At 36.3% G+C, this 12902-nt stretch overlaps 1 protein-coding gene across 1 annotated transcript in view; it reads left to right on the top strand.

Moving 5' to 3' along the window:
• SLC9A7 (solute carrier family 9 member A7) overlaps positions 1-12902 on the top strand; it is a 212253-nt gene that overhangs the window by 106708 nt on the left and 92643 nt on the right. The window contains exons 4-5 of the mRNA XM_044670403.1: positions 4027-4103; positions 6763-6875. Of these exons, the coding sequence (XP_044526338.1) occupies positions 4027-4103; positions 6763-6875 (190 nt within the window). The remainder of the gene's footprint in view (positions 1-4026; positions 4104-6762; positions 6876-12902) is intronic.

Consider the following 12902-nt stretch of genomic DNA (forward strand, 5'->3'; position numbering starts at 1 on the left):
GTCATTTGTGCTCAGCTTAATGTATTTTCCCTTTTCAAGTAGTTTCCTGTATGGACAGTTCAGTAGTGGGCTATTGTATACATGCCAACTCATATTAAATCTCTTGTCAATTAAACCTCATAAATATTTCAACACTAACTGCTGATGTGTAAACAGATATGTTCAGGCCTCTCTGGCTTATGCCCATCTATTCATCACAAAGATGTAGTCTCATTTCTCTGACTCAGGAAATCATCATCATCTTTCTTTGTGCTCCAATACACACATTATTTGACAAAATGTTTCTATTAAAAAGTATGTCATATGCAATCCTTTTTTTCCTGTTCTTTGTGTATTGAGATATTTCTTTGTTATTTCTTTATTATTATATTTGTTGTTTATTATATTTATTTATTCAAGCTCATAACAAAAAAAAAAGAAATTTATTTTAAAATGTAAGAGTTCTGCACTCATGAGACGTGGGTGTGAATCATGCCTATGACACTTAAAGAAGCTCTTTTGACTTGGTTTAGTCACTTAATCTCTTATGATTTGAAGCAGTTATACAGGGAATTTATTGCAGTTTTCTTATCTGTAAAATGGAAATAATGCTAATCGGACCTACCTCACAGGGTCATTGTGAGGAAAGCACTTTGGAAGTCTCAAGTGCTATATCAAGGTGAATTGTCATAATTCACCTAAAGAAGTTCTTATCTGAGAAGGGAAATCTGATTCCAGACCAGTCGATCAATCAGCAACCCACATGACCAATATATGTCAGAGGGAGTACTTGAACTCAGGTCTTTTTTGTCTGAGACCATCTCCCTATTGATTATACTAAACTGCTTTTTGGGTACTCAAAGAGCAGGAAAATCAACCTAGTTTGGCTTCAGATTAGTGAGAGGAGTTATCAAGTAGTAATAACACCAATTTGGTCTTGTAGTTAGATAAGTAATAAATGCTTGCTTAATGGATTTAAATCCTCTTGGGTCTATTTTCCTTCATTTCACCACCTTCGTAATACATACACATGTTGTCTACCATTTACCCTACCCTTTTGTTGTTGTTCAGTCATGTCTGACTCTTTGTGACCCCATTGGACTACAACACATTAAGTCCTTCCGTCCTCCACTCTCTCTCGAAATCTGTCCAAGTTTGTGCTCATTGTTTATTGTTTTCATGGCACTATCTATCTCAATCTCTGTGGTGCCCTTCTTCTTTTGCCATCATTCTTTTGTATCATCAGGGTCTTTTTCAATTCCACCCACTCATCCACTTCCATTCATTAACATGGTTTTATTGACTTTATGGAAACAGCCAAAGTTACTAGCAAAATCTAGTACTGTGATCATGAGAAACAGGTGCTAAGCTTTTTCTACTTTACTTCTTCTTATCCCAACAATGCTATAGAAAGATCAGTTTTGTATTTCAAATTCTTCAAAAAATACTTGTGTGAGCTCTCTTTCTGACAGTTTCTCTTGAGATACTTTAAAGTCTAGATTATTTACAACAGTAATGACAGCAAGAAAAAATCTATATATTATATGTCTCTAAGCATACACACACATATAGAGAGTGCTTGTATTTTGAAACATATTCTCTTTCTGACAGATTTACTTTGCTATTGTGTATTGCTTTTTGGGAATATAATTTTGAGTTACTGGACTATGACTCAAGTGACAGAAAGTATGCTTAAAGCATGCTGTGGTAGTGGAAAACTAACACTAGAAGGATCCACTATATCAATTGCATCAATTGACACAAGATTTGAAAATAATTGTTTATAATTTACTATAGTTTCTCCTATATTGAAAACTCAGTTTTAATACAAATAATTATAAGCAGATAGTATTTTATTTTGAAATTAAAATTGTTATCCTGTAGCCTTTGTCTTATGATTTTTTTTTACAAAAATGTCAATTAGGGGCAGCTCAGTGGATTGAGAGCAAGGCCTGAAGAAGGGAGGTTGTAGGTTCCAATGTGATCTCAGTCACTTCCTTGCTGTGCGACCCTAGACAAGTCACTTAACCCCCATAGCCCAGCCCTTACTGATCTTTTGCCTTAGAATCAATATACAGTATTGATTCCAAGATGGAAAGTAAGAATTTTAAAAAAAGAAAGAAAAAAAATAAATTGATATAACTTGATCTTTTGAGGTATTCTTAAATTTTGTACTGTTTAACACTTATCCCCGAATCACTTACATATGGATTGTTAAGGATTCAGTGAACTGATATTACTGATTAATTCTTATTGTCCTTTTCCCTGCTGATTTCTGGGTGGAGCCAAGAGAATTAGATTCACAGTTCTCAATTTCTTTGAAATTTAATTTTAAGAAAATAAAGGGCTGCTGCTCTATAAATGAATTAATTTTTTAAGTTTAGGAAACAAACTTAATGTTCCAGAGATAAAGAAAAATAATGCCTTTTTATTATAAAGACTAATGTATAGTCAGCAAGTCATGAGTTTTGAGTTGTTTTTCTGGTAGAGCTGATGGTTTGGCAAAGATACATTGGCATGTTCTCAACATCCCACTGTGGCCAGTGTCAAGCATTTGGGAATATGGGAACAAACGCAGCCAGTGGTCGTGCTGAGACTCAGGTTTGAGCAGGTCTCAAGCCAATGGCTCCCACCCTGGCTCTTTGAATTCTCTTTTCTGTTTGACAGTAGCCTCATTGATCATTCAGGTTCTTCCTTTTTTTAAATGAGCTTTTAAAAAATCCCTAGTTATGGTTTTAATTTACTTGGTTTTGGTTTTAGTAATGGTTATTGCCTATCAAGTGAGAATGGCCCAGATATTGAACAACCCAAACCATGTCACAAAAACCCCCAAAAGAGAGCTGGTGTGACTGTGAAGATAACTCAAAAAATCTTGGGACTTTAAAAATAGGAGAATTTGCCATGCCTTTTATATGAACCCAGGAGGTGTACAGATCATGCAAAGGCCAACACCTCTTTTTGGATCATTTGAAATACATTTTACATGGTGTGAAAAATTGGTTTCCAAGATGAAACCCTATATCTTAAGATGTCTGAATAGTTGGGGGTTTTTAAATCTCCCATCTTCTCATCTCCCCTGCTCATGAGTCAAATCTTGAGATTTCCTTAGATTCATTTCAAGTGAGTGCCAACACTTGAACTGATTTCATAGTGTTCATCTATTTGGTTTTAGCCAGGAGCCTCATTAACCAATGTTTTGCTCCTTCACTTGTGACATAATTGGTGTCCATGATGTTTACTTTGAGGGTACTACAAGATGCCAAGGTGACTCTCGAATCACCCAAGACAGATCTCATTGTGTTTGGTTCGACAAATTTTTATTAAGACCTTGCAGAACTTTGGACTAATAAACACTGGGAGAGAAACCAAGTTAGATGAGGCATGATCTACCCTCTACCTTCAGGGAGCTTCATCTGGTTGGAAGATAAGACAGACAGACAAATACAGAGAGAGAGAACTTTAATTCCCAATTTTATTTTAGTGAATTAAAGTTGTTTTATGCTGTCTACAAGCATGATTCAATTCTTATTACTCAAAAGTTGATTAAAAATTAGACTGTCCAAAAAACGGTAATTAAAGGCAGAGAGCAAAAAAAAAAAAAAAAAAAAAAAAAACTGTGTGAGGCCTCAAGGGAAAGAGATCAATTCAAAAAGGAAAGTGAGGAAAAATTTCACATTTGTCTTGCCAGTGTCATTTTATTTGGGAGTATAATTCTTGGTAATTGGTCCCCCAAATATAAGTAGCACTCTTTTGTGTTTGACTAACCAGAGTATCCTCATGTGACTATTGGCTTTTCTTAGTTTTTCCTGACTTATTCTTTAGTTGGTACAACCAAGGAGTCTAGCTTTCCTTGTTATGAAATTTAATCTGACACTCAGCCATTTATAAATAAATATTTATTCATTATTATTTTATTTATTATTATTTATTAGCCAATAAATAAATCATTATTTTACCTCGTAATGCAACTGAAAATGACCTTGTAGGTAAGCTTTCTCTTTGTCTATATTGCCAAAACTCTCAAAGTGACATATTTTTCTTATTTAGAGACACTTTTTCAGGAATCTTGGGTCTATTCTGGCGTATGCTTTCTTAGGAACTGCTGTCTCCTGTTTCATTATTGGGTAAGTGAGATTTTCTTATAAATCTGAGTGAATGTTTTTCAGAAGTGCTGTAATACATGCGGGTCCAAGAACCCAATATTTGTGATTTTAGTCAAAATAATAGCTATCAAGATCTAAATATATTAAATTTGGCTTTACCTTTATGAGAAATTCTGACTTTGTCAGGATCATTTTAATTAAACTCTGGGAATTTTAGGCATTTTAAATAAACTTGTTAAGTCATATCTTTGTGAAACACTTGCATGACAATTTTTAGATTAAGCATGTTGTTGGCATAGTGGAAACAGATACTTTGAAGGGGAGAATAATGGAAAGCTAATTTCTGGCCTCTTGTAGTTCAGAACTTGTCATTTCAGATAGTTAAGTGTTTTGTGTTTTTTTTCCCCCAAATAATTTGATGGCAAGAGGCTCCCATTATTCCAGATAAATGGAACCAAGGACCTTAGCCTACTTAGTGAGCAGTGATAAAAGTCCAACATTTTTAAAACATAAAATCGTTGTCTAACAATTAGTTTTGAGAAGATAATACAATTTAACTAAGACCTAAGCAATCCAGAAGCCGCCTTCTACTCACTTTTTCTTTTGCATTGACTTTTATCCCTCAGTAATCCAACTCCTTCAATTGGATTAGGGTGGACTTAAACTATTAGACAAAAACCCAGTTACTTATGATTTGATTTGAAAGCAGCAATTCTTAAAATTTTACCCTAGAGGGGTCAGATTATTTGACTTTAAAAGTCCATTGCTGTATTTCTTAAAATTAAAAAACTAAGGCTAGCTAGGTACCACACTGAATAGAGTGCCAGGCCTGGAGTCAGGAGGTCCTGGGTTCAAATGTGACCTCAGACTCTTCCTAGCTATATGACCATGGACAAATTACTTAACCCAATTGCCTAGCCCTCATCTGTCTTCTTAGAACTGATACTCAGGGTTATTTTTTAAAAAATGCAGAAACTATTGGGAGAGATATTAAGTCCTTAATACCTTCGTGTGAATCAGTTTTCCAAGTCCTTTGAGGGAGATCCAAAGACTTAAGGTGGAGAAAAATGGTCTAAATTGGGGGACAAGGGAGGAAAGAGCCTAAAAAAGAGGTTAGATTAACTATTTCACTATTTAGTTGGAAGATGTCCTAAGCTAAAGTGTTATTTTTATATGGATATAGACTAAAACTACAGATGATAAAAGTGGACAGATAACAACTGAGTAGAAATAGGATGTCTCAGGAGGAAGTAGATTGATGCCAACACCTCCCTTCCCCCTTTCTCTCTCCCACCTAAACTTTAGTCACATTCATCTGGCGCTTTGGAACTTCCCTATTCCAAACTCTAAGACATTTTATAGCAAGTTCCTGCCCAAGGCAAGCTGAAGACTTAGAGGAAATAGTGATTAGAGGTCCTAAGAGAGAGACTCTTTCCCATAGTGGAATGAGGAAGCATTGCAATATTTTGCATAAGTCTGTGTACACTATGTGTCTCTCTCTCTGGCTGTTGCTGTTAGAAGCAACAGACTCAAAAACCAGTAGGCTTGCTCGAATGCTTTAATCATCATTTCTACACTGATATTCTAGTAGGAGAGTTTACTGAAATTTGACCCTGCTCTTGGCTTTCAAACAGCTCTTGGCCAAAGTTAGGTTTAGGCAATAGGCAAATAACTTAGTTCTCAAGTGGCTAGCCTAGTTTCCCACTTCTATTAATTTTTTTTTTCTTCTGGAAGATTTTTTTTTGAATCCTATGATTTTCCCATTATGTCATGGTGCTTTTACCCACTTTATTCCTCAGTTATTTAGTTCCTTGGCATCTTCTTTTAGAAAATGAAACTGTAACTTAGATAATAGACTCAAGTGTTAATTGAAAACCTTGTTGAACAGCTGCTCCAGTTGTTTTTCCATCACCTCTTTAAAAATAAAATGGTCAGATGACTCAGCAAAATAGTATTGACTACAAATAGTTACTGGGTGCTAATGCTCTTTTATTCTTTGTAGATTTTTGTAAAGGTTTTGGGCTAGAGACAGAAGTCATGAGTTCATATCTGTATTTAGCCACTACCTAGCTGGGTGACCCTGGGCAAGTCACTTAACCCCTATTGCCTAGCCCTTACCACTCCTCTGCCTTGGAACCAATACTTTGTATCAATTCTGAGATAGAAGAAAAGGGTTTTAAAAAATAAAATAAAAAGGTTTTAGGGTAAATGACATAAAGTATCAACTACATTTGCATTAGCCCATTTACCACAAGCCCAGCACACTGGCATCTCCCAATTTTTTCCACAAAGGGAAACTAGGTTTTCATTTAAGGATACTTTTGATTTAGAACTTCAGTCACATGATCTATTTCATGGGATCTCAAGTGAGTGAGAGCAGTGTAATCCATTTAAAATTTGGTAGAATCTGAGTGTTGGGGACCTATGTAGCTATTTTCCTAGAGTAAGTAGTACTAGTAGCTGTCAAACTCAAATGGAAATGGACGCCTCTAATCTAAACACAAAGATCTCTGCCAGCTTCCTTTTGACTTATATTTAAAATATAATGTTCTTTTTTATTGTATTTTTTAGTTATTATGTTAAATATTTCCCAAGAAATACCTCTCTTTTAAGCTACTGAAGTAAATGATTCTTTTTTCTTTTTCCCTGAGCTAATTTGATCACTTCTCTCTTTTTATAGGAATCTTATGTATGGTGTGGTGAAGCTCATGAAGCTCGTAGGACAGCTCTCTGACAAATTTTACTACACAGATTGTCTCTTGTTTGGAGCAATTATCTCTGCCACTGATCCAGGTATTTACCCACTTGGCCCTTGGTAGTAGGGGTAACCACCCTGCCAATGCTGTCTGTAGTCATCTCCATGCTTTAGTGGATGGTCTTCCTGAATTGCCATAGCCAAAAACAATCCCCGCGTGGCCAGTCTTCCAATGCTAAGCTTCTCTGTTAGTCAACAAGCATTTATTGAAGGCTAAGCCTTGTGATACCAAAAAAGGCAAAAACAGTCTCTACTCAAATGGGGAAGACGACATACCAACAACTACAAGTTAAATTGGGGACACTCTCAGAGGGAAGGCACTAATGGGAGCAGGGGTCTTGCAGAAGGTAAGATTTTAGCTGAGAATTGAGAGAAGCTGGGAGGTAGGGATGAGGAGGGAGAGTCTTCCAGGTTTGGAGGACAGCCAGGGAAAAGGCACGGTTAGAAGATGGAATGTGTGCAAACGAGTAAGGGTTGTTAGGTTATAGACTATGTGCAGGGTAGTCAAGTGTAAAAAGATAGGGAAGAGAAGGAGACAGGCTTTAGAAGCCAAATGGAGGGTTTTCTATTTGATCCTGGAGGTAATAGGGAGCCACTCCATTGTACTGAGTAAGGGAAGAGCGAATAAGATTACTCTTGCACTATCACTGGCAGTAGAAGTGGTGGATGGACTGAGATAAGGAGAGGCTTCAGGCAGAAAGACCAACCTGAAGGGTATTATTGCAGCAATTCCAGGGTGATGAGAGCCTGTGCTTGGATGGCAGCTATGTGAGTGGAGAATAGGGGACTTGTATGTTGTGAAGGGTCAGCTGGTTCTTGGACAGTCACCGTATAGTCTATCATCAAACACATATTCAAAATCATCTAAGAGATGTTCTAAAAGACCAAGATACTCTAAGTCTTTTTTCAGTAGCCTCTGCCAGACCTTGTGCTGAGCTGGTCTAGACTTAGAAAACCTAAAGTAGCCTCCCCACCATTATGAAGCATTCGAATAGAACCCAAGTGTAGGATCTTTCTAGTCACACCATTTTTAATGGCATTCAAAAGGTGAGAAAAATACAAGCTCTCATAAATTCATGATTTGTGCTTTTCTCCCTGGAGTGCCAATTGCAGGGACAGATCATCATTTCTAACACATCACTTAAAATGACATTTCTCAACTATGTTTGGTGACTTGTATTTCATCCTCTTATTTTTATTTTAACTTAAGGACATTCTCAAGTATATGGTCATACTCTGAACTCTTATCTTTTTCTTTCTCCAGTTCTCTCTTTGAGTCTCTCTGACTTTTTGTCTCTGTCTCTTTTCTAATCTCTAGTTCTTTCTCTGGCCTGGTCTGTCTGACTCTCACTATCTCTGTCTTTTTCACTTTATCTTTCTCTGTTTCTGTCTCTTTGTGCACGCGCGCACGCGCGCGCGCGCGCGTGTGTGTGTGTGTGTGTGTGTGTGTGTGTGTGTGTGTGTGTGTCTCCCTCTCCATCTCTCTTTCTCCCTCTTCCTTTCTTTCTCTCTTCCTCTCTCTCTGTCTCTCTCCCTGCCTTTGTTTCTCTCTCTTCCTCTCTGACTCTCACTTTGTCTCTCTCTGTTTCTCTGCCTCCGACCCTCTGTCTCTCTTTCTTTGACTTCCCCCACCCACTTTTGGTGTACTTAAAAAAAAAAAAAAAAACTTTTATTAATGCCTTAAAAAAAACCAAACAACACTGTTACTTTGTATGACATCCCTAATAATTTTAAATACACTTCGGCATTTAAGCAAAGTTCTTGCTTTGTACAATTAAGCAAAATAGATATTTGTCTTTCATTTCAGAAGTAAATGGTGCTTTGCTGGTTTTCCCTATCTCTGCTCTGTGGCTTTCACTCCTTCCAGGAAACAGATGTGACTTGATTGTAATAATATTGTGGAGGTTCAGCACACTAGTCTTGCATATAGTGAAGTATTAAATGTCTGTCATTACCTGGAGCAATTTCATTTTACTTCCTTAAATGCTTTTTGTCATTAATACCTGCTGTGTTTCAACTTGCGCAAGGGGTAGGCTGTAGGCTCTAAAGTGGTTTGCTGTTGATTCATCTGGTAGATCTCCTTCTTTCAAGCATGATTTGGCTATTCCTTAGAACTTGAAAAATTTTAAACTCACTCATGCACATACCTTAGCATTTAAACCTGTGATTAAATCCATCTGTATAAAATGTTTATAACTAGCCATTTCTTTATTGGCAGCTATCAATAATGGCTCTTGCTAAGGAAATAGTTTTGTAGGAGGAAAGGAAATAGTCTAATATGCTTTAGTTGAGGGGCACTTAGTTTTTTCAATCTAATTTTTTATTTTATTTGCAAACAAAGATCAGCCTTGTCCCCCCCTCTCTTCCCTCTTCATGCCCCTCATTGAGAAAGCAAGAACAAAGCCCCTATTTCAGACATGTATAGTCAAGCAAAACCAATTTTCACATTGACTGTCTAAAAAATGTCTCCATTTACACTCCATGTTTGTTACTTCTTTGTCAGGAATTGGACGGTGAAACCTCAGGAACTGTGAATGGTCACTGGGTTGTTGATCAGAAGTGCCTCTTTAAAAAAAATATTGCTTTTTTATCATCCACGATCTGTCTTTTCATCCTCCCACTCTCCTAGACCTATTGTGAACATAAGAAAAACAAGACCTATTACAAGCATGTATAGTCAATCAAAACAAAGTTCCACAGTGACTATAACCTAAAAAATATTTCTTGAGTTCCAAATTCTTCGTTTCTCTATCAGGGGATGGAAAACATTTTGCCTTTAGTCTTATGGGATCTTTTTTAGGCCTTACACTGATAAGAGTTTAGCACAACAGCGTTACATCACATTTACATACAATAACAGATTCCTGATTCTTTCCCCCTCAGAAAAAGCTATAAATATTTTTGTGCTACCAAGATTAGAAAGAAAGCAGAAAATTAGGGGAAAATTTTTACATCAGGTTCCTCTAATAAAGGCTTCATGTCTCAAATGTATAGGAAACCAAATCAAATTTATGAGAATGGGAGTCATTCTCCAATTGGTAAGTGGTCAAAGTGGCATGGGACATCATACCCCCAAATTACAGAAGTACTTCAGGCAAACTGTAAGCAGCTAAATTCCTTTGCCCCCTTACATCCTTGTGACTACTAACCCAAAGCATCTGATAACTCCATAAGACCCTGAAAAGATTACCTGCCTTGGATTGTCCTTTAGATTTGAGTTGGACATAGAGATTCAAGCTATGCATTGATACCTCCAGGTTGTATCTAAGACATCTATATGTCTCCTAATCTATGAAGGTCACCTCCTATGTCTTCAAGCTGACCCCGGTCAGATGACCAAATCCCTCACCTCCCCAACACCCTCCCCCTGTGCCTGAGTGCATACCCACATATCAACTGTTGTAAAGAGTATAAAGAACCCAGACTTGATCTCCTCTAGGAGGTAGCTTTCCATCTATACTGTCCTCCCAGCCAAATTCAACATAAATTCCAAATTAATAAATTTCTCTTTTTATTTTTAAGCTAAGTCTTGGACTCTTGCATTCTTGCAAAGGGTATCCTTCCCAAACCCAGGGGATTCACCTCAAGCCCCCCACAATAAAAGGGTATGAACAGATAGTTTTTGAAAGAAAAAATCAAAGCTACCCACAGTCATATGAAAAAATGTTTTAAATCACTAATGATTAGAGAAATGCAAATTTAAACAACACTGAGGTATCACCTCATACATGTTGGTATGATAAAAAAGGGAAATGACAAATTTTGGAAGGGATTTAGAAAAATTGGGATATTATCACTCTCTTAGGGGAGTCGTGAACTGATTCAACTATTCTGGAGAACAAATTGAGACTATGCCCAAAGGACTCTAAAACTATGCATTTCCTTTGATCCAGAGATACCACTTACTAGGTCCCTATTCAGAAGAGATCAAAGGAAAAGGACCTATATGTATAGAAATATTTATAGCAGCTCTTTTTGTGGTGTAAAAGAATTGGAATTTGAGGGGATGCCCATCAATTAGAGAATAGCTGAACAAACTGTGGTATATGATTGAGTTGGAATACTATTGTACTATAAGAAATGATGAGCAGGATACTTTCAGAAAAACCTGAGTTGTATAAACTGATGCAAAGTGAAGTAAGCAGAATCAAGGGAACATTGTATGCAGTAGCAACAATATTGCACAATGATCAACCGTGAATGACTTAGCTATTCTGTTTAGTGATCCCAGACAAATCTGAAGGACTTATGATTAAAATACTATCCATCTCCAGAGAAAGAAGTAATGGAGTCTGAATGCTGGTGAAAGCATATTTTTTAATTTTATTTTTCTCGATGTTTGGGTTTTGTTTTTTTTGTTTTTTGTTTTTTTGTTTTTTTTGGTCTGCATTTTCTTTTACAACCCAGCTAACGTGTGTTATTGGAAGTTTGGGAGTCTTAGAACTACATTTCCCATTAGTCCACTGGTCTTCTATCTTATGTGATGATGTAGACAGTTAACGTAATGACGTAAACGGGAGGATAAAAATTGAGTGGCTGGTTTTGCACTTCCTCTTTGTGATCTATCTACCACGGAGGCGGCAGGCATGGCGTGTGGTTTTATTAAACTGACTCTTAGCATGACATGTGGTTTCATTTTTCTAATGGCTACCAATAAATCTTTAAAAACCATAATATTTTAAAGCTATCCTTTTATATTCATTTTATTTCTTACACATGGAGATATATTTTACATGACTGCACATATATAATCTATATCAAATTGTTTGCTTTCTTGAAGAGAGCAGGAGAAGGGAGAGAATTCAGAATAATTTTTTTAAACAAATATTAAAAAACTTTTACATGCAATTGAGAAAAAATAAACTAAGCAAGAAAAAAGAAAAGTATGTGACCTCAGTAGAAGGAAAACATAAAAGAATATTCTAATATATTTTAATATCTACTTTTGGAATTTGTTTTACTTAGGACTAATCCCTTCCTTAATCTACTCTCTTTATAATTCCTTCCCCTCCCTTCTCCTCTTTCTCTCTTATTTCCTTGTCTTTCTTTTCCCCTGTATTTCTGTGCTAAACCATGTTTCTATATTTTCTTCCTTCTTTTGACTAATTTGGATGAGAATGAGGTTCAAGTGTCTGCTGCTTCAACTCCAACAGTTTTCCTCCTTGTTTGTATAGATCTGCCTACTTGTGCACAATCAAGGGGAGTTGTTTTTTGTTTGAGTTTTTGTGGGTTTCAGGTTTTTGAGGTTTCTTTTTAGTCCTGGGGCCCCTTTGGTAATCCAGGGAAAGCCTACAGACTACTAAGACTTTCTCAGACTAATGTATTTAAATGCATAAAATAAAATGCACGAGGTGGCAAAGGAAATATATTGGAATAGAGCTATCATTTTTTTTTAAGTTAATGGATCTCAGGCTAAGAAACCTATATTCAGACCAAAGGCTTTGTGTACAATTCAGGTTTTGAAAGCTTTAAGATCCCAACTGGTACATATGGGCTTCTATTAGCAAGTATATAATTTTCATGTAGGTAACGAGGTTTTTTTTCAAAGAATATAACTTCTTACCCCTTGATTACATTTTAAATGTGGAAATGAGACTGAATGATGAAATAGAGAGAAGACTTGACAGGGTTTGTTTTCCCTTAAAAAGAAATAAAAAAGGGAAGTCATTATTTATTTGCCTTTAGTGGATATTGGAGGGAAAAATTAAATGTCCCTAAAGAGCTCTGAAAAGGGCCAGTTATTATCCTAATGACTTACTCTCTTAGGCATATTTCAGTATTATTCAGCAGATTGAACATGGTAGACTTGAAAGGTCTTTTGTCTGGACATTGAATGCCTTAATAATACTAAAGATACCAATCTAGACAGAAGCAGTGACATCAAACTAATTAATTGGTATATTAAAGCTCAGTATTGTATTATTTTAGACCAAGAGGAAAAGTTTGAGCTAGTCCAGGTCTCATTTTACAAATAAGGAAACTTTACACTTTGATGGAAATGATTTATCTAAGATTACACAGCTAATCCCAGAGCTAGAACTGAAAACTGCATCAACCCATTTCTC

Source organism: Gracilinanus agilis, chromosome 3 (assembly GCF_016433145.1).
Source record: "Gracilinanus agilis isolate LMUSP501 chromosome 3, AgileGrace, whole genome shotgun sequence".
Taxonomy (NCBI): domain Eukaryota; kingdom Metazoa; phylum Chordata; class Mammalia; order Didelphimorphia; family Didelphidae; genus Gracilinanus; species Gracilinanus agilis.